This window comes from Phasianus colchicus, chromosome 35, assembly GCF_987193195.1.
Source record: "Phasianus colchicus chromosome 35, bPhaCol1.hap1.1, whole genome shotgun sequence".
Classification (NCBI taxonomy): Eukaryota; Metazoa; Chordata; class Aves; order Galliformes; family Phasianidae; genus Phasianus; species Phasianus colchicus.
In genome coordinates this window covers 995,425-1,014,185 of record NC_143470.1, presented here as the reverse complement: position 1 = coordinate 1,014,185, position 18,761 = coordinate 995,425, and the positions used below count along the sequence as shown (strand labels likewise).

General features: G+C 55.5%; 1 protein-coding gene, 1 long non-coding RNA gene and 1 pseudogene across 2 annotated transcripts; 2 read left to right on the top strand and 1 right to left on the bottom strand.

Annotated features, from left to right (window-relative positions):
* Positions 1 to 3,544: 3,544 nt before the first annotated feature.
* LOC149913720 (uncharacterized) lies at positions 3,545 to 6,950 on the bottom strand. The gene is made up of 3 exons (XM_090129027.1): positions 5,304 to 6,950; positions 4,672 to 4,783; positions 3,545 to 4,374 (listed from the first exon to the last, which is right to left on the bottom strand). The coding sequence occupies exons 1-3, from the start codon at positions 5,701 to 5,703 to the stop codon at positions 3,822 to 3,824; spliced, it is 1,065 nt and encodes a 354-aa protein (XP_089985153.1). The 5' UTR covers positions 5,704 to 6,950; the 3' UTR covers positions 3,545 to 3,821.
* On the top strand, positions 6,868 to 10,029 carry LOC149913719 (uncharacterized; annotated as a pseudogene).
* A 4,243-nt stretch (positions 10,030 to 14,272) lies between these two features.
* LOC149913718 (uncharacterized) lies at positions 14,273 to 17,732 on the top strand. The gene is made up of 2 exons (XR_016461048.1): positions 14,273 to 15,132; positions 17,615 to 17,732. It is a non-coding gene; the product is annotated as an uncharacterized LOC149913718 (long non-coding RNA).
* The last annotated feature ends 1,029 nt before the right edge of the window (positions 17,733 to 18,761 follow it).

Here is an 18,761-nt window from a genome sequence, read left to right as displayed (position 1 = left end):
AAGGCAGCTCCTAGGTGTGGCTGTGCCCCATAGCTGCCCCAAAGTGCCCCTTTGGGGTCCTCCCATCCGTGTCCTTTGTCTGTCCCACAGCTTTGTAGGGCTTCCCCCATCCCTGCAGATCCCCCCAAGTGCCCATGGGCTGTGCAAGAAACGCTCTCATCACTGCTCTTCCATCAGGCACAGCTCTCCCTGCAGCAGCAAAGCTCATCTGTTATTGCTATGGCTTCTCTGCACTCTCCCTCCTTGTGGTGAGGGAGAAAAGGCGCAGCTGCTCACTGAGCTCCTTCTGCTCCTGTAGCTCTCCTCCCTTGGCAGTCCCTGCTCTCCTGTTCCCTCTTGGCTGGGGACTGCAGGCTCACAGTCTAGGCCACGCATCCGCTCTGCTGTTTCTCTAGGTGAGGTCTGTGGCCAACCTGGTCCTTTTGGTGTGATTGTTTTCTTTCCTATGCAGACAGGCAGGCAGGATTTCTGACAGCTGTTGCCATTGCTGTGTCTCATGCTCTGTCCTGCACCTGTGCCTTCCCTCGTGTGCAGTCTCCACCTTCCTTTGGTCCGAACATCCTGGTCCTGCTGTGCTCTGCTCAGCATCTGTCTGCTGAACAACAGCACAGCTCTCACTCTGATCCTACTTATCCTGCTATCCGTGCAGATGTTAGAATGTTTCCTGACCGTAACAGCTCAGCACAGCCGTGCTGACCACAGCAGGGTGCAGCTTCTTGTTGCAGAGTCCCGTAGCGGTGGGTGACCGTGCAAAAGGGGAATCCCACCGCTGCTGTTCTCCATCCTTCTCCTTCTGCACCACCATGCATTCCTTCCTCCTCGTGCTGCGCTGCCATCAGAGCTCTTTGTCCATTTCTCGGGGTCTTTGCAGTAATTGCTCCAAGACCTGATGTTGGAGCCATTTCTTTACCACTGTCCCTACTGCTCCAACGTCCCCAGTCTGGGACGCCTTTTTGTAAGGAGGTCTGCTGTTCCTTCTGCAGCTGACTTGGATTTCTTCTCCCACTGTCCCCATTAAGGAGTTGATTTCCTGCAGTCCATCCCAGCTCTATCCCTGGTTCAAGTCTCCTTCGTTGCCACGCAGCACCCAAGCTCCAGCCCCTTCCTTAGTCTCGGTGGGATCGCTTTGTCACCAAACCTTGTGACAGGTGTTTCCCTGCAGAAGCATTCATGTCCTCCTTCTGGCTCTTTTGGACAGTTCCCATCTCTCCAAACTGAGGGAAACGGCTGCAGCCCACCCCATGTCGCCTTTGGGGCAGCTCTGGGGCAGTCCCCCCCCAAGGAGAAGATGCCTTTTCCCCACACACAGATGGTTCTATGGCCACATGGGGTTAGCACAGGAGGTCGTGGGTCACAGGGGGGTCATGCAGGTCACAGAGTTATGGGGTGACGTAGGGTCAGATGGCACTGCACAGATTTATGTGGTCATATGGGGTTCTGGGTCAGAGCAATGGGGTCAGAAGGGATGGTAGGGTCAGGTTGGGTGATAGGGAGTTACGGGTCTCAGAGTGTTATATGGTGGGGGTGAGGTGGGGGCAGGGATCCCAGAGTTCTGGGGCCACATGGCAGTGGGTCGCAGCGTGATGGGGGCAGGCAGGGTCAGGGAGTCCCAGGGTCGTGTGGGGGTATGGTTCACACAGGGCTGTGGGTCACACGCTGCCATGGGGTCACGCACACACAGGGTTATGTGGTCATCTTGGGGTTTGGCTCATGTGGGGTCATGGATCGTGGCCCCACCTTTGGGCTACAGGGACCCCCAGTCCCATCTCAGGAAGAAATAAAGGCATTCCACTGCGACCCACTGCGTGATGGGGGCAGGCAGGGTCAGGGAGTCCCAGGGTCGTGTGGGGGTATGGTTCACACAGGGCTGTGGGTCACACGCTGCCATGGGGTCACGCACACACAGGGTTATGTGGTCATCTTGGGGTTTGGCTCATGTGGGGTCATGGATCGTGGCCCCACCTTTGGGCTACAGGGACCCCCAGTCCCATCTCAGGAAGAAATAAAGGCATTCCTACACCGCCCCACCTTTTTGCCTCAAACCACTCCTCACATCCCACCCTTCCCTCTTTGTCCCCATAGCCCCATGAGCAAACCTCATTAGGAGATGCCTTGGATGAAGATGGACTGCAGAGTGCTGCCTTAATGTGCTATTAATGCCGGGGGAAATATAAATTAATAAATAGACTCATTAAATGTACTTTGGGCTCTTCCACTTTACATGCACTCCTGATAGCTCTCCAGCTATCTGTACAGGTTCTGAAGACTTGAGGAAGATGTCAGGAAGGCACAAAGCACTTGAGGGCTCTTGGGGTTGTACTGGTCTCCTTGGGGTGTTTGGTGCTGAGTCCATCATCCTCCAGTGCTGAGAGAAGACTGCACAAAGTGCTCAGGAAGATAAAGTTGGAAGGAAGTTTCTGGGAGTATGAATGGGCCCCGCTGAGAGCCATTGCCAACACGGCCCCCAGGGACTTGTTAGAGCAGATCATTGGAAGCCATGATTACAGGGAGACAAAGGCGCTGTGCTGGTGGCTGTGATGCTGAGAACAGCATCCTTTGCCTTATGGAGCAGCAAGGCCAAACCCTGATGCCCAGACCTTTGGAAGGGAGATCCTGTCCCTTATGCAGGATCGAGACTATTCCTGGGGCAGTGGGAGCCTTTGCATGGGGCACAAGGAGGCCACGAGAAGATCAGGGCACACAGAACACCAACAAAGAACACACCTCCATGCTGACAGCCCTCACAGCTGGCAGCCAGCCCCTACGTGAGGGTAGGGAGGGCTGGAACCAGGCTCCACCCTTTGCCAGACAAGTGAATTGCTTCCACCTGTCCTCCACAGCAGAACAAGGCCTAATGAAGATCAAAGGCCAGTCGGCTGGGGGCAGCCTGCCAGGCCTGCTCTTCTTGGTGCTCTGCCTGGGCAGTTGGAGTGCTCCACGAGGCAGCTGTGGCAGCCTGGATGGTCTGCCTTGGGGCTGCGTGGAGCGGCTGCACTCAGGCCTTGAGGGAGATCCGGAATCTCTGGTGAAGCTGGCTGACTGGCTGGGGAAGCCTTCCGAGGCCTGAAGCCTCCTGGCCGGCCAGTTGGGCCAGGCCGAAAGCCGGCTGGCCGTTCAGGGGAGCACTGCCAGGCGAGAGGTGGCCGGCCGGCTGGCCCATGGAGCTCTGCATTTGCAGACCTCTCCAAGCCGGCCAAAGGGGCCCTGCCAGGCCAAAAGCCCGTAAGTTGTGATCCAGATAAGACAGAAGAGACTGTGCTGGATTTCCCTGGGCATCAAAGCACCGTGAGACGCTCTGATGCCCTCTCGCAATTCTTTCTCCCTCCACCAGCACAAGAGCTGGCGTCAAAAGGCGCAATGACACTGTCACAGGCGTTCTGGAGGTTTTTAAAGGGTAGGCCCCTGATAAGGCTTTATTGATGGTTTTGCCCCTCTACATTTCACTCTAGATCTCCTTGTTGGCCTGGAGAAGGGAAGGCAACGGGGTGACCTCCTTGCAGCCTTCCAGTACATAAAGGGAGCCTACAAACAGGAGGGGAGTCAACTCTTTGATGGTGTAGCTAATGGCAGGCCAAGGGGAAGTGGTTTTGAGTTGAAGATTGGATGCCAGATTGGATTGTTCTTTCCAGAGAGAGTGGTGGGATACTGGAACAGGCTGCCCGGAGAGGTTGTGGATGCCCCGTCCCTGGAGGTGTTCAAGGCCAGGTCGGATGGGGCCCTGGGCAGCCTGGTTAGTATTAGATGTGATGCAGATGGGATTCACACATCTGTTTTGCTGCCTCCAGTGGAGCTCTGTGTGTCGTGGGCACCCCATGCCCGCATCAGCGTGGGTAGGGTGTGGCCTTCCTGCGGACTGGGGGTTTGGTCTTTGGAGGCTGGCACTCGGGAGACCCCGTTTCTTCTTTTATGGGTGGCAGCAGTCCAGGTCGGGTGATGGAAGACTCCTCAGGCAGCCTGGACTCCCCACGAAGTGGTGATGCTGCCATCTGCCCCAGTGCATCCTGCACTGTCCTGATCTTCCTTGCCCTCTGCCTGAGAAGTTTCACCGAGTCACAAGTCAGTGGGAGCCTGGATGGTCGGCCTTGAGGCTCTGTAGACTCAGCCCTTGTGGAAGATCTTCTTGAGTCGCTTCTGAAAGGTGTTGCTGGCCTCAAGGTGATCTGAGGGGGTGCGGCCTTGGCTGTCTGCAATTTTTGCACCGCATCCTCACGATGGGCTTTTCCTGCTTCCTGCACTTCATCAAGGAAGCTCACGTGTTTGGTTCCCAGTGTTCGGCGCTGGTCTTGTTTGCTTGATGGTACTGCCTCCCCCTGCAGCTCGCAGGTCACCGGCTGCTCTTGGGCTTCAGACGCCCTCCGGATGGGTGGCAGCGGACTGAAAGGACAGAGCGGGAGGGGTCCGCGTGAGTGGCTGATGGCTTTGGGGCCGCATGCTGCAAGCCTGAGCCAGGAGCCTTGGCTGCAACGCAGCCCTCCCCACAGACAGCTCAGCGGCTGCCCCGTGACTCTCCTGGGATGCGGAGAGGGGGGCTCCTGGCGTCCCCATCCCAGCACGGTGGGTGCTGCGTTCAGCACTGTTGGGCGGCCACCAACAGTGACCCTTTGGGGCTAGGGAACGGGCTCTCGCTGTGTCACCCCCATGCACATCCCAGCCCAGAGCCTCCAGCCTCACCTGGCCTTGGAGCTCTCCTTCAGCAGTGAGCTCCTTATCCTTCTGAGGTGTCCTCCATCAACGCTGTCTGTGCTCAAGCGTTTGATGAAGGTTGGACGGTCAGCAAATCTCACTGGAATGGAGAAGGCAGAGGAGATTCACCGTAAACCCTTTGGCTCACTCACAAGGGGCTCTCAGGCCTGTTCCCAGAACATCTGAGAGGGACGCTCTGCTCCCCCCACTGCTGACATCTGCACCGCCTTCGTACCCTTCCTGACACCATCCCTGGCCCCACTCCTCCTCTCTGCAATTCAGCTCTGTTTTGGGACTGCATTAGTGACGTTGGCTTTGGGAAAGAGGAGCTGGGTGGTGACGATGAGGTGGCAGAGTGACTTTTGGGGACCGTATCCTTCCACTGGGGGAGGGCAGGGCCTAAGATCCGCACATCCTCCTGCCATAGCCAGGGATGGGGGCACGTCACGCTCAGCGCCTTAGTTTGGGAGAGGCCAACAATTCCTTAGTTTGGGAAGAGGCCGTGCTGAGCTGGCGTGAAGCTTTGACACAAGTCAGAGCCCTTGGCTGATGTTCAGCAGGGGATTTCCCATCTCAAGTATGCTGCCCGTGCCGCGGAAAGGAGCTGGCAGCTGCTTTACCTTTCTTGCCCTGGACGAGAGGTGGCAAAGTCTCTTCTTTCTTTGGTTTCTCCGGACCAGGGAGGCTTCGTGAGGACCTGCGTCTTATTGCGGGCGGTGGTTTGGGAACAAACTCCATTTGAAACCTGTACGTGACGAGAAGACAGCAACCGGTGTGACGCAGCGCTCCAGCAATCCTTGTTGCTCTCTGGTTGTCTGCTCCCAGGCACATTTTCATGCTGCATGAAGCACATGACTTTCTAAAGTCTTCAGCAGCATCAGTCGGGATAAGTGAGGGGGAAATAGTTTCAAAAGGCAGGAGGGAAGATTTAGATTGGATATAAGGAAGAAGGTTTTGACAGAAGGGTGGCAGGCACCGGAACATCTTGCCCAGAGAGGTGGTGGGTGCCCGGATGGGCATTCAAGGTCGGGCTGGACCGGGCTCGGAGCAACCTCATCTGGCGGTAGGTGTGCCTGTTCCCTGCAGGGGAGTGGGACTAGGTGCCCTTTCGGGGTTCCTTCCAGCTGAAATCCTTCCATGACTGTAGGACATATGCTCATGGGCAGGACAGTCGTGGACACAAGGAGCAAGCGTGATGGAATGAGAGCTGAGCAGCTGCATCAAGCAGCAGCTACAGCCACCAACATACTCACTTGGGAAAGACGACAAGGCAGCCAGAGAGCGCCAGGGAGGCCACCGGTGCCATCCGGGACACCACCGTGTCCAGCAGCCAGGGGGCCTGCAGGGGAGAAAGGGGGAGGATGTGGGATGTCCTCGTCACGGCTGAGGTCCTGGGGACACGAGGAGCCCAAGGCGGGGAGAGCTGACAGCAGCACAGCACTTGTACGGCCTGAGCAGCTGGCCAGATCCTGGTGGGCCGTGTGCGGGCACAGCAGGTGTCACAGCTCTGCCTGGGTCATGGAGAAACTACAGCTCACCTTGAAAGCAGCTCTTCTGAATTTCTCTTTCCCTGACAGCTTCTCGAGGAAGTCGTAGTAGAATTTCATTTGGAAGGTCAGTCCGTCAATGAGGAGCACGCCGATGTCCTTGAGGACAACGGCAACGTTCTCCCCATTCTGCAGGCAGCCGGAGAGCAGGGACACGGTGCTTTGAATGCAAGTCCGGAGTGTCTGCCAGCTCAGAGAAGCAGCTGCGGCCACCTTGCTGTATTTCAGCGGCTCCACCTTCCTATGGACTGAAAAATGCGAGGGACGGAGTTGATGATACGGGTGGTTTTCCACAGGTTCTTCCCTAGAAGTGCTTCTGGTGGACATCAGCCAGAACGGCCCCATATTTGGACGGGCTGCTCAGAGGGAGAGGTTTGCTTTTGAGAATGGAGGTGGTGGCCGTTTGCCCTGTCCATGAAGCCAGCAAAAGTTTAATCCCCCCTCCTACCTGGCAGGGACTCCCTGTGGGCCTTGAGGTGGTGCGTGGCTATGAGGTTTGTAGCCAGGTGAAACACGGGCCACTGCAGAGTCACCGTCCCGTCCTCAGTCCGGATGTCTTTGGAGATGGTGTCAAAGAAGCCAAAGGTGGGAATCCAGACCCCCTGCAAGTGGGAGAGAAAGGAAGGGCGGAAGGGTTATGGGACGGCTGGAGGAAGAGCCGAAGGGGTCCAAGGTAGGGACAGCCCTCTGCCGCTGTTCAGAGGCACAAGCCAGGGCATCGGGAATGGCTTTGGGAAGGGGCTGCGCAGTCCTCTCCTTCCCCTCGCCCTCCCAAATGCAGCACAGCAGGCAGGGCAGAAGCAGCCTCGTGGGATCCAGAGGCTTCCAGAGACAGGCATCAGCCCTGAGATAGACAGTGCCCGGCACAAGTGATCGTGCAGGAGTTGCAGGAAGCCCGTGGGATGCCCAGGAGAGAAATGTGGGGGCAGTTTCCTGCTTTCTGTGGAGGGGGAGACTCAGAGGAAGTCCAGGCTGAGCTGGATGGGGAGAGGAGGAACCCGACAGCCAACACACCTTCTGCAGCAGCAGCTGCTCCCGTACATAGGCGGCCACCGCATCCCAGACGGCAACTCGCTCTGGAGGGCAAAGGAAAAGCAGGTCACACTCTGCATCTGCCGCTTCCCAGCACCGCTACCGCTGCCAGGCAGGAGCGAGGTGGCAGATGGAAAGTGTCATCTCGTGCCAAGGTTGGCTGTGGACCCGTGTACCTTCGGTGTCGGCGCGTGTCGGTCTGGAGGCACGCCTCGCTGCGGGGCCGACCTCGCTCATCCCGTTCCGCCTCGTGCCGGCGGCTTGCTCCTTGTTGGCGCCAGCCATGCCGGAGCTCATCCTTCAGATGCGTCTGCTCTCTGCCAGATGCTCCTTCAGGATGCAGGACCCACCAGCGTGCTCTGCCTACATACCCCTCCCGGGTGCCCGTGTCACAAACGTCGCCATGGTGACGCGATGACAGCGTGGCCGGTGCTGGCCGCTGCCCATTGTGATGCTGGCACCAGCAGCCTGCTGCCCGCCCCGGGTGGGAGCGCTGACCGCTCACTGTTTTCTCTCTCTCCTTTTCTTTGCTCTCAGTGTAGTATTACTTGTTTTCCTTTAGTGGCCGTTGCCTGAAGTGATGTTCAAGAAGGAGATACGGAAACAAGTACTGTTCCAAAGTACTCTACCCGTAACGCTGATGACCTGTGGTCAGAAAGTTGCTTAGTTTTGCCTGGAAGTCGTTGATTCCTTGTTAGAACGCTCCATAAATTAGCCGGCATTGATCCTCTGTGTCACAGTCATGACTCCATGGCTCCCGCGACCCTGCCGGGCAGGGAGTGCTTTGTTTGGGGGATCCCAGAGATTTGCTTTCCTCACAGCCTTCCAAGCAGGATGAGACATTTCACATGGACATTGTGGGCAGGATCACCTGAAGGAAGGAAGAGGAACGAAGAGGGGATATCGGCTGAGTTAAGAAAGCGGGACGTTGGATTGGATGACATCAGATTTGTGAACAGAAAGTAGAACCCGGGATCGTAGGGGTTGGAAGGGACCAGCGGGGGTTCACCACGTTCACCACCCCTGCCAAAACAGGTTCCCAGCAGTAGGTTGCCAGCTATCACTTGTCTTTGTACAATTTCTGAGCGGACGTCACTCTGTGGTGTCTGTGGGAATGGAATGTTGTTTCTGCATTAGATACTAAAAAGGGCAACTGGTTTGTAGAAGAACTTTCCTCCTTCCGAGCTTATCTCTATGCAAGGGAGGTCAAGCAGATATCCAGAAACAATAACCAAGTGTGGAGTGAGGGTCAGACGTTAATTAATTAATTAGAAGTTTACACTTAGCCAGCAGAGATCTATGTTTGTCCAGTGTTTGTATGTTTAGTGAAGCGTTGAGAAGATTGGGAACCTAAAGTATTCAGCCAATGAGGAACTGGGGGAGAAAGAGAGAAGCATCGGGCAATAGGGAATAAAAGATGTAACGCTGTTTTCTGAGTGCTGTCCTGCTTGCAGGAGGCCCCTCCATTGCAATTGCAAATAAAATCTGCTTTATCAGAGATATCGTCCTGATAAAGTGTTTGGATATTTCCAACATACATCATTGAATAGCTTGGATTGGTAGGGACCTTAAAGCCCATCAAGTTCCAACCCCCGTGTCATTGTCCTTGCCTTGAGCATGGGGCATCCACAACTTCTCTGGGCAATCTGTTCCATTGCCTCACAACCTGATGTTAAGGACATTAGGAATTCCCTCCTAACATCTAATCTTATTTTCTCTTTTAGTGTGTAACCATTTTCCTTGGGCCTATCACTGTCAAAGATGTTTTTTTTTCTGTTGTTTTGTTTGTTTGTGTGTTTGTTTTGAGGCTGTAGGTGTGAAAGATGTTATGTAATGTCAATAAAACTGGAACAAAGAACTGAAGAGAAAGATCCAAATCACAGAAAATGTGCCAACACACCTCTCAGTTTCTAAACTGCTTTGGGGCCTGGTTTCTCTCCTTATTGGAAATACCAGTCTTTGAGGAGATTTATTGTGTCACTGTTTTCCAGAACTGTGTTTGGAGGACACAAAAGCATTCAGGTGCTGGGACACAGGCAGCTGCTAGCCCTGCTTGGTCTCACCTCTGTATTTGATCTCCCACTCCCTGCAGGTGTTTCCAGCTCTCCTGAATAAATGACCATGGCTAAGGTCGTGTTTTCTGCAGGCAGTGTGGGCATGTGCCCTTCCCACTGCTCTCCAGATTTCCCCCTCCCTTTGCTCTTTGTTCTTTCAGATACCTCCCAGCTATCTGGTTACTCTAGGAGCTCCCATAAGTTGGAAACTTGGGCCATCTCAGAAGTCTAATGAATTCTTTACTCAACTTCTTATTTGTGTTTGTATGTACTTTCTCTGCCAAAAGTTCTTCTGGCACCGAAATTCCCCCTGGAAGGCAGACAGCTTGAACATGGCATCCAGCTGAGGAGAGTGTTTTACTGTTCATTCAATTGCATCGTGTTGATTCCCCTTTGTTGGCAACAAGGAGGAATCCCTCTGTGCCCATGTGCAGCTGGTTCTCTGAGGAAGGCAAGTGGGAGTTGATGCAAAGAAAAGCAACACTGAGCTGCAAATTTCAGAGAAGACTGATGTGAGGAAAAGGGATGAAAATCCCACGGGGCCAATGTGAGCAGTAATGGGCTTGGGAGGCTGAGGAGAAAGTCTGTCCACACAGTGAAAGAGCAAACCTCATTAGGAGACGCCTTGGATGATTACTGTCTGCAAAGTGCTGCCTTAATTTGCTTTTAATACTGGAGAAAATATAAATAAATAAAGAGACTCGTTAAATGTACCTTAGGGTCCTCCTCTTTAAGTGCACTCCTGATAGCTCTCCAGTTAGCTGTACAGGTTCTGAAGACTTGAGGAAGATGTCAGGAAGGCACAAAGCACTTGAGGGCTCTCGGGGTTGTACTGGTCTCCTTGGGGTGTTTGGTGCTGAGTCCATCATCCTCCAGTGCTGAGAGAAGACTGCACAAAGTGCTCAGGAAGATAAAGTTGGAAGGAAGTTTCTGGGAGTATGAATGGGCCCCGCTGAGAGCCATTGCCAACACGGCCCCCAGGGACTTGTTAGAGCAGATAATTGGAAGCCATGATTACAGGGAGACAAAGGCGCTGTGCTGGTGGCTGTGATGCTGAGAACAGCATCCTTTGCCTTATGGAGCAGCAAGGCCAAACCCTGATGCCCAGACCTTTGGAAGGGAGATCCTGTCCCTTATGCAGGATCGAGACTATTCCTGGAGCAGTGGGAGCCTTTGCATGGGGCACAAGGAGGCCACGAGAGCCCAGTGCCACGAGGACAGCGTGTCCCCTCACGGTTCTCTGTACCACAGACACCATCCACGGCCTGCTGGACAAAGACCTTGGCTCCGTCAGGGCCTTCCAGCGTTGCCAGCCCCTCAGCCATCTCCACCACGTGCTGTCCTACACTGTCCCATGCAGTCTGCACCCGTTTCCCTGCAGGACGTCGGCACCAAGCCTGCTTCCCACCACAGCATCTCCCTGCCTGGACTGCTGCCCCTGACCTCAGTGGCTGTTCTTTGGAACACACAGCTGTGGGCTGATCACAGAGTGACTCCGGGTGACCTCAGGCATCACAGCACTGCCCTCAGATCCCACATCCATATTCCCACAGCCCAGTCCCAAATCTCACATTCCGAGCCCACAGTCAACATCCCAACCCCGCATCCTACAGCCCACATCCCAATCCCAGTTCCAAATCTCATTCCCAGACCCTCATCCCAAGCCCATCACCCACCTGTCAATCTCAATCCCTCATCCCAATCGCAATCCCACATCCCCGATCCCAATTCCGATCCCAATCCCATCCCCTATGGCAATACAGAGCACCCCGAGGCCCCGCCCCCACAGCCGCTCCGCCCCGCCCCCGGCCTCTCACTGGTCGGCGACACTTCCGGCCCGTTCGCGCCTCTCATTGGTCGGCGGCAGTTCCGGCCCGCCTCCGGTCTCGGATTGGTCGGCGGCAGCGCCGCCGGCTCCGATTGGCTGAGGCGCCGAGCGCGGGAGCGGCCGTTGCCTCCGGCTCGGAGCCCGCCGTCTTTCCTCTCCGACGCCGCCGGTCCCGCAGGCGCAGGCGCAGGCGCTGCGCGCCGGAGCTGTGCGGGCAGCACCGAGACGGAGCCGCGGCACGACGGGAGCGGTGCTGAGGAAAGCGGCACAAGCCGGAGGTGTGCGGGAGAACGGCTTGGGCCGGGGCCGGGGAGAGGAACCGTGCGCGGGATGCGGGGCTTTGGGACGGCTGAAGGACTCGGGGCCCGACCGCCGCAGCGCTGCTGCCCGCATCCGGGCCGTGCCCCCCCGAGGCCTCCGGCGCTGCTCCCGGTGCCCCCCGGGGCTGAGGTGAGCTGTGGGTCCGAGGGGCGGTGGGGGAGATCCGGGGGGATGTGGGAGTTTAGGGGCTGTTTTGGCTACAGGGGGGCTGTGGGGTAATATGGGGTTTGGGGGGGTATGGGGTAATGTGGGGGAATATCGGGGATGTGGGGGAGTGTCGGGGGATGTGAGGGTATAGGTACTGTGTGGGGAATATGGGGTTGGGGGGCTATCAGGAGGGATGTGGGGCTATGAGGCGCTTTAGGGGGGCTGTAGAGGGATATAGGGCTGCGTGGGTGATAGGAGGGTATGGGGCTCTAGGGCTTCGGGGGCCTTAGGGGTGGATATAGGGGTTCGTGGGGCTATAGGGTGCTTTATTGTGGCTACAGGGAGATTTGGGGCAATAGCAAGCTGTGGGGACTCTAGAAGTAGTATGGGGGATATGGGAGAAAAGGGGGCTATGTGGGGGATAGAGGGGGATATGGGGCTATAAGGCACTGGGGGGGCTTTAGGGGGTGTTTTAGGGCTATAGAGAGATATAGGGTGCTATGGGAGCTGGGGGGGCGTGGGACTGTCGGTGGCTATTTGGGGAGCTATACAGTTGTAAGGGAAGATCATAAGGGGATATGCATGGGCTATCAAAGTGTTACGGGGGATATGGGAGTATAGGGGGCTTTATTGTGGCTATAGGGTGTTATGGGGCTATAGGAAAATGTGGGGGGACTATAGACGGGTTATAAGGGGATATGGGAGGGTTATAAAAGACTGGGGGGCTCTTGGGGGAATCTATAAGGGGAAGTGGGATGGCTATAGGAGAGTTCTTATGGGATATGGGACTACAAGGGGGTGTATGGGGGATATGGTTCTCTAAGGGGCTGTGTGGGGCCATAGGGTGATAGGGGGCTCTAGGGTGGGCTCTACGGGCTGTGGGGCTAGAAGGCTCCCCCCTTCCTTTCATAGAATCACCAAGGTTGGAAAAGACCTAAAAGATCATCCAGTCCAACCGTTCACCCACTACCAATAGCTCCTACTAAACCATGTCCCTCAACACAACATCCAGTCTTTGCTTGAACACCCCAGGGTCGGTGACACCTCCATGGGCTGTCCATTCCAGTGCCTGATCACCCCTTCTGAAAAGTAATACTTCCTAATGTCCAGCTTGAATCTCCCCTGCCGTAGCTTGAAACCATTCCCTCTGGTCCTATCACTAATGACACGAGAGAAGAGGCCGACCCCCAGCTCACTACAACCTCCCTTCAGGAAGTTATAGACCTTTAAAGGGTTAATGGGACTATAGGGGTTTGTGGTGGGCAATGGGAGGGTCTATAGGATGATAGGGGGCTGGGGAGGGTCTATAGAGAGGGTTATTATGCTATGGGAAGTTTTGGGGGGACGTAGAGGGGCTGAGGGGGGCAGTGGGGGAATATAGGGAGATATGGGCCTATAGGAGGTGTATGGCAGATGTGGTTCCATAAGTGGCTGTGTGGGGCCATAGGGTGATGGTAGGCTATAAGGGGACGTTGGGCTAGAAGGCTCACCCTCCTCTCCCACCCTATAACCTATCCATAGGTTTAACCTATCCATAGCAGGGTGGCTGAAATGCCAGTCGTGAAACTTAAATCAGAACTGAAGTTTGATTGGAATAGAATAGCACTGTTTTGTGGTCTTAAATCTGACACGTGTTTTCTCCTTGGGCTTCAGGTACAGATATAGTTTCATAATGGCTTTGGAGAAGGTTTCACTATCCAGTCTCCTGATCAGGAAGAAAGAAGAAGGTTTTTGGAGGACTTAATCACGAGTGGAGCTGCTGCTGAACCTCCACTTCCAAGAAGCAGGCAGGTGAGGACGTTGTGCATCTCAGCCTTTGCTCACTGCAAGGTACCAGCGACTCAGTCTGTGCTGTGTGGTGATTTTCCATCAGCACTTCTGCTTGTGCCTGAGCACCAGGCATCCAGGCATCTGTATTTCCTCCCTCAGACCTCCCTTACCAGCTCCACAGCCCCCCTAGGATCTTGTTCCCCCTCCAGCTGGCTCTGAAGAGCCCTTCCATTTTTGAGAAGGCTGCCGGTTTAGTTCAGCATCTCCTGATGTGTCACAGAGATTCAGGGCGTTCAAGAAGACGCTTCTTTAAAGTGCTTAAGATGGTGAATTCTGCCAGACAGAGCGCTTGTCTAATTAACCCTCTTAACCGCAAGGTTTCTTCTGTAGGTCCCGATGATGGCACAGGCATTAAACAGCACAGAGCTCGTCGCTGGGGAGAGGCTGTGCGTTGTGTATGAAGGGAGAGATGGAGGAGGGGTTTGAACAGCGTTGTGCAGGAATGGAAAGCTGGTAAGAGAAACGGTGTGTGTTCTGAGAGCAAGGGCTGTACAGCTCATCTCTGTGTTCTAACAGGAAATGCACGGCAGAGCTCTCTGCTCTCTGTTCTTTCTTGCAAGGTTACTGCCCTTCAAAGTGCTCTGTGGATTGGCATCACGATGACAACCCAAGGATGGCAGCAGGAGATGCAGCACAGCCCTCTCCAGCAGCAACGTGCATTGATTCATCTTGCTAATTCTCAAAGGAGAAGGTGTGTGTAGCTTCCAAAGTTGGTGGCAAGATAGCATCTTGTGAAGGCTTTGGGGCTCTTCCTCTTCCGCATCCTAAGGCAGTGAAGGAGTTCCCTTGCTGTGTGGGAATGGTTCCTGTGCAAGGGCACGGTCGTCAGCCTGTAACAGATACTGAAGGTGATGGTTTTGTGTCTGCAATTATGGAGTTGGCCTTGTAGTGGCAGTTGCACCCACTAACATGCAGCTCTTTCTGACACAGGCAGCTGAATGGGCAGCGGTACTGCAGCTTCTCTGGCAGTCTTGCAGCTACGTCAGGAAGTAGCAGATGTGGATTTGAAAGAAGAACTCAGTTCCTGGGACGTTCCCCTGTTCTTCCCCTAGCCGTCCCCTTGCCCCAGCCCAGATTCCCCTTGCATTCCTGTAGGTGTTCCTTCCATCCCCCATGGCTGCCCCTTGCTTTCCCCAAGATAACCCATTACCTTTCCTTTACAGCCCACCCATAATTCCCTCAGAGCCCCGACACCTCCCTCCTCCCTCAATACTTTCCCTGCAAGATCCCAGTAGCCCAGCACAGACCCCATTTCCTCTTAATGACCTCCTCAGACTAGGAACTTCTCCACTACAGCTGGCCAAAAACCTCACAGACCTCCATAGCCCCCAGCAGCACCCCATATTCCCCACTAGACTCCAGCAGACCCCCATTATTTCCTCCCTCAGATCTCCCTTATCGCCTCCAGGGCTCCTTAGCAACGTCAGAGACCTCCACAGTCCTTGACAGGACCCCTGCCACTATTCCAGGACCCCAATAGCCAACCTGGGCCCCTCCTCACCCCCTTCTCCCTCCAGAACCCATACAACCAAATAATACTGGGGCAGGGGCAGCTGCTGCTGGAGAGGAATGTGGAGCTGCAGCACTTCCTGCACAACACAGATGTGGGTGAAAGTGATGTGGGAGCACTGGGGATATGGGCCACAGGCTGCAGGAGCAGAGTGCTGCGCAGGAGAAGGCAACGTGTGAGGTAAAGGTGGGACTTGTGGGTGTGGGAACGTGGGGTGGCATGGGGATGTAGAGGGTCTGGGGTCATGTGGGGAGGGGTTTGGGGTGAGAATGGGAGATGTGGGGTGGTGCTGGAATGCATTTTTTGATTTCTTCCTGAGAGGGGATTGGGGTTCCCTGTGGCCCAAAGGTGGGGCCCTGATCCATAACCCCACATGACCCCAAAACCCCATAGAGCTCGGCATGACCGCAAGGCTCCACATGACCCATATCCCTGTGAGCACTACAACCCCGGATGAGGCTGTGGACAGTGATGGGTCTGTTCTGGGGTCGTTCAGGGGACGCTACAGGGTGGCTCTGGGGTCGCTGTACATCAGCTGCCTATAACATCCGCTGACCCCCGGCTTGCCCCCATCTTGCTGGGCAAGCTGGGAGTCCGGGGGGCTATGGAAGAGGTTCCATGATCAGAGCAGATTCACCACCAGCTCTGTGTGCGGGAACATCAACCCCACTGAGCTGTGGCTGTGTCCCATAGCTGCCCCATTTCATAGCAGCCCCAGAGCCATCCTAGAGCAGCCCAGAACAGCCCCATCACTGCCCACGGCCCGTGGCCAGCAGCAGTTCCACCACCAGCAGTGTGTTGGGTAAAGGCAGCTCCTAGGTGTGGCTGTGCCCCATAGCTGCCCCAAAGTGCCCCTTTGGGGTCCTCCCATCCGTGTCCTTTGTCTGTCCCACAGCTTTGTAGGGCTTCCCCCATCCCTGCAGATCCCCCCAAGTGCCCATGGGCTGTGCAAGAAACGCTCTCATCACTGCTCTTCCATCAGGCACAGCTCTCCCTGCAGCAGCAAAGCTCATCTGTTATTGCTATGGCTTCTCTGCACTCTCCCTCCTTGTGGTGAGGGAGAAAAGGCGCAGCTGCTCACTGAGCTCCTTCTGCTCCTGTAGCTCTCCTCCCTTGGCAGTCCCTGCTCTCCTGTTCCCTCTTGGCTGGGGACTGCAGGCTCACAGTCTAGGCCACGCATCCGCTCTGCTGTTTCTCTAGGTGAGGTCTGTGGCCAACCTGGTCCTTTTGGTGTGATTGTTTTCTTTCCTATGCAGACAGGCAGGCAGGATTTCTGACAGCTGTTGCCATTGCTGTGTCTCATGCTTTGTCCTGCACCTGTGCCTTCCCTCGTGTGCAGTCTCCACCTTACTTTGGTCCGAACATCCTGGTCCTGCTGTGCTCTGCTCAGCATCTGTCTGCTGAACAACAGCACAGCTCTCACTCTGATCCTACCTATCCTGCTATCCGTGCAGATGTTAGAATGTTTCCTGACCGTAACAGCTCAGCACAGCCGTGCTGACCACAGCAGGGTGCAGCTTCTTGTTGCAGAGTCCCGTAGCGGTGGGTGACCGTGCAAAAGGGGAATCCCACCGCTGCTGTTCTCCATCCTTCTCCTTCTGCACCACCATGCATTCCTTCCTCCTCGTGCTGCGCTGCCATCAGAGCTCTTTGTCCATTTCTCGGGGTCTTTGCAGTAATTGCTCCAAGACCTGATGTTGGAGCCATTTCTTTACCACTGTCCCTACTGCTCCAACGTCCCCAGTCTGGGATGCCTTTTTGTAAGGAGGTCTGCTGTTCCTTCTGCAGCTGACTTGGATTTCTTCTCCCACTGTCCCCATTAAGGAGTTGATTTCCTGCAGTCCATCCCAGCTCTATCCCTGGTTCAAGTCTCCTTCGTTGCCACGCAGCACCCAAGCTCCAGCCCCTTCCTTAGTCTCGGTGGGATTGCTTTGTCACCAAACCTTGTGACAGGTGTTTCCCTGCAGAAGCATTCATGTCCTCCTTCTGGCTCTTTTGGACAGTTCCCATCTCTCCAAACTGAGGGAAACGGCTGCAGCCCACCCCATGTCGCCTTTGGGGCAGCTCTGGGGCAGTCCCCCCCCAAGGAGAAGATGCCTTTTCCCCACACACAGATGGTTCTATGGCCACATGGGGTTAGCACAGGAGGTCGTGGGTCACAGGGGGGTCATGCAGGTCACAGAGTTATGGGGTGACGTAGGGTCAGATGGCACTGCACAGAGTTATGTGGTCATATGGGGTTCTGGGTCAGAGCAATGGGGTCAGAAGGGATGGTAGGGTCAGGTTGGGTGATAGGGAGTTACGGGTCTCAGAGTGTTATATGGTGGGGGTGAGGTGGGGGCAGGGATCCCAGAGTTCTGGGGCCACATGGCAGTGGGTCGCAGCGTGATGGGGGCAGGCAGGGTCAGGGAGTCCCAGGGTCGTGTGGGGGTATGGTTCACACAGGGCTGTGGGTCACACGCTGCCATGGGGTCACGCACACACAGGGTTATGTGGTCATCTTGGGGTTTGGCTCATGTGGGGTCATGGATCGTGGCCCCACCTTTGGGCTACAGGGACCCCCAGTCCCATCTCAGGAAGAAATAAAGGCATTCCTACACCGCCCCACCTTTTTGCCTCAAACCACTCCTCACATCCCACCCTTCCCTCTATGTCCCCATAGCCCCATGAGCAAACCTCATTAGGAGATGCCTTGGATGAAGATGGACTGCAGAGTGCTGCCTTAATGTGCTATTAATGCCGGGGGAAATATAAATTAATAAATAGACTCATTAAATGTACTTTGGGCTCTTCCACTTTACATGCACTCCTGATAGCTCTCCAGCTATCTGTACAGGTTCTGAAGACTTGAGGAAGATGTCAGGAAGGCACAAAGCACTTGAGGGCTCTTGGGGTTGTACTGGTCTCCTTGGGGTGTTTGGTGCTGAGTCCATCATCCTCCAGTGCTGAGAGAAGACTGCACAAAGTGCTCAGGAAGATAAAGTCAGGAGGAAGTTTCTGGGAGTATGAATGGGCCCCGCTGAGAGCCATTGCCAACACGGCCCCCAGGGACTTGTTAGAGCAGATAATTGGAAGCCATGATTACAGGGAGACAAAGGCGCTGTGCTGGTGGCTGTGATGCTGAGAACAGCATCCTTTGCCTTATGGAGCAGAAAGGCCAAACCCTGATGCCCGGGCCTTTGGAAGGGAGATCCTGTCCCTTATGCAGGATCGAGACTATTCCTGGGGCAGTGGGAGCCTTTGCATGGGGCACAAGGAGGCCACGAGAAGATCAGGGCACACAGAACACCAACAAAGAACACACCTCCATGCTGACAGCCCTCACAGCTGGCAGCCAGCCCCTACGTGAGGGTAGGGAGGGCTGGAACCAGGCTCCACCCTTTGCCAGACAAGTGAATTGCTTCCACCTGTCCTCCACAGCAGAACAAGGCCTAATGAAGATCAAAGGCCAGTCGGCTGGGGGCAGCCTGCCAGGCCTGCTCTTCTTGGTGCTCTGCCTGGGCAGTTGGAGTGCTCCACGAGGCAGCTGTGGCAGCCTGGATGGTCTGCCTTGGGGCTGCGTGGAGCGGCTGCACTCAGGCCTTGAGGGAGATCCGGAATCTCTGGTGAAGCTGGCTGACTGGCTGGGGAAGCCTTCCGAGGCCTGAAGCCTCCTGGCCGGCCAGTTGGGCCAGGCCGAAAGCCGGCTGGCCGTTCAGGGGAGCACTGCCAGGCGAGAGGTGGCCGGCCGGCTGGCCCATGGAGCTCTGCATTTGCAGACCTCTCCAAGCCGGCCAAAGGGGCCCTGCCAGGCCAAAAGCCTGTAAGTT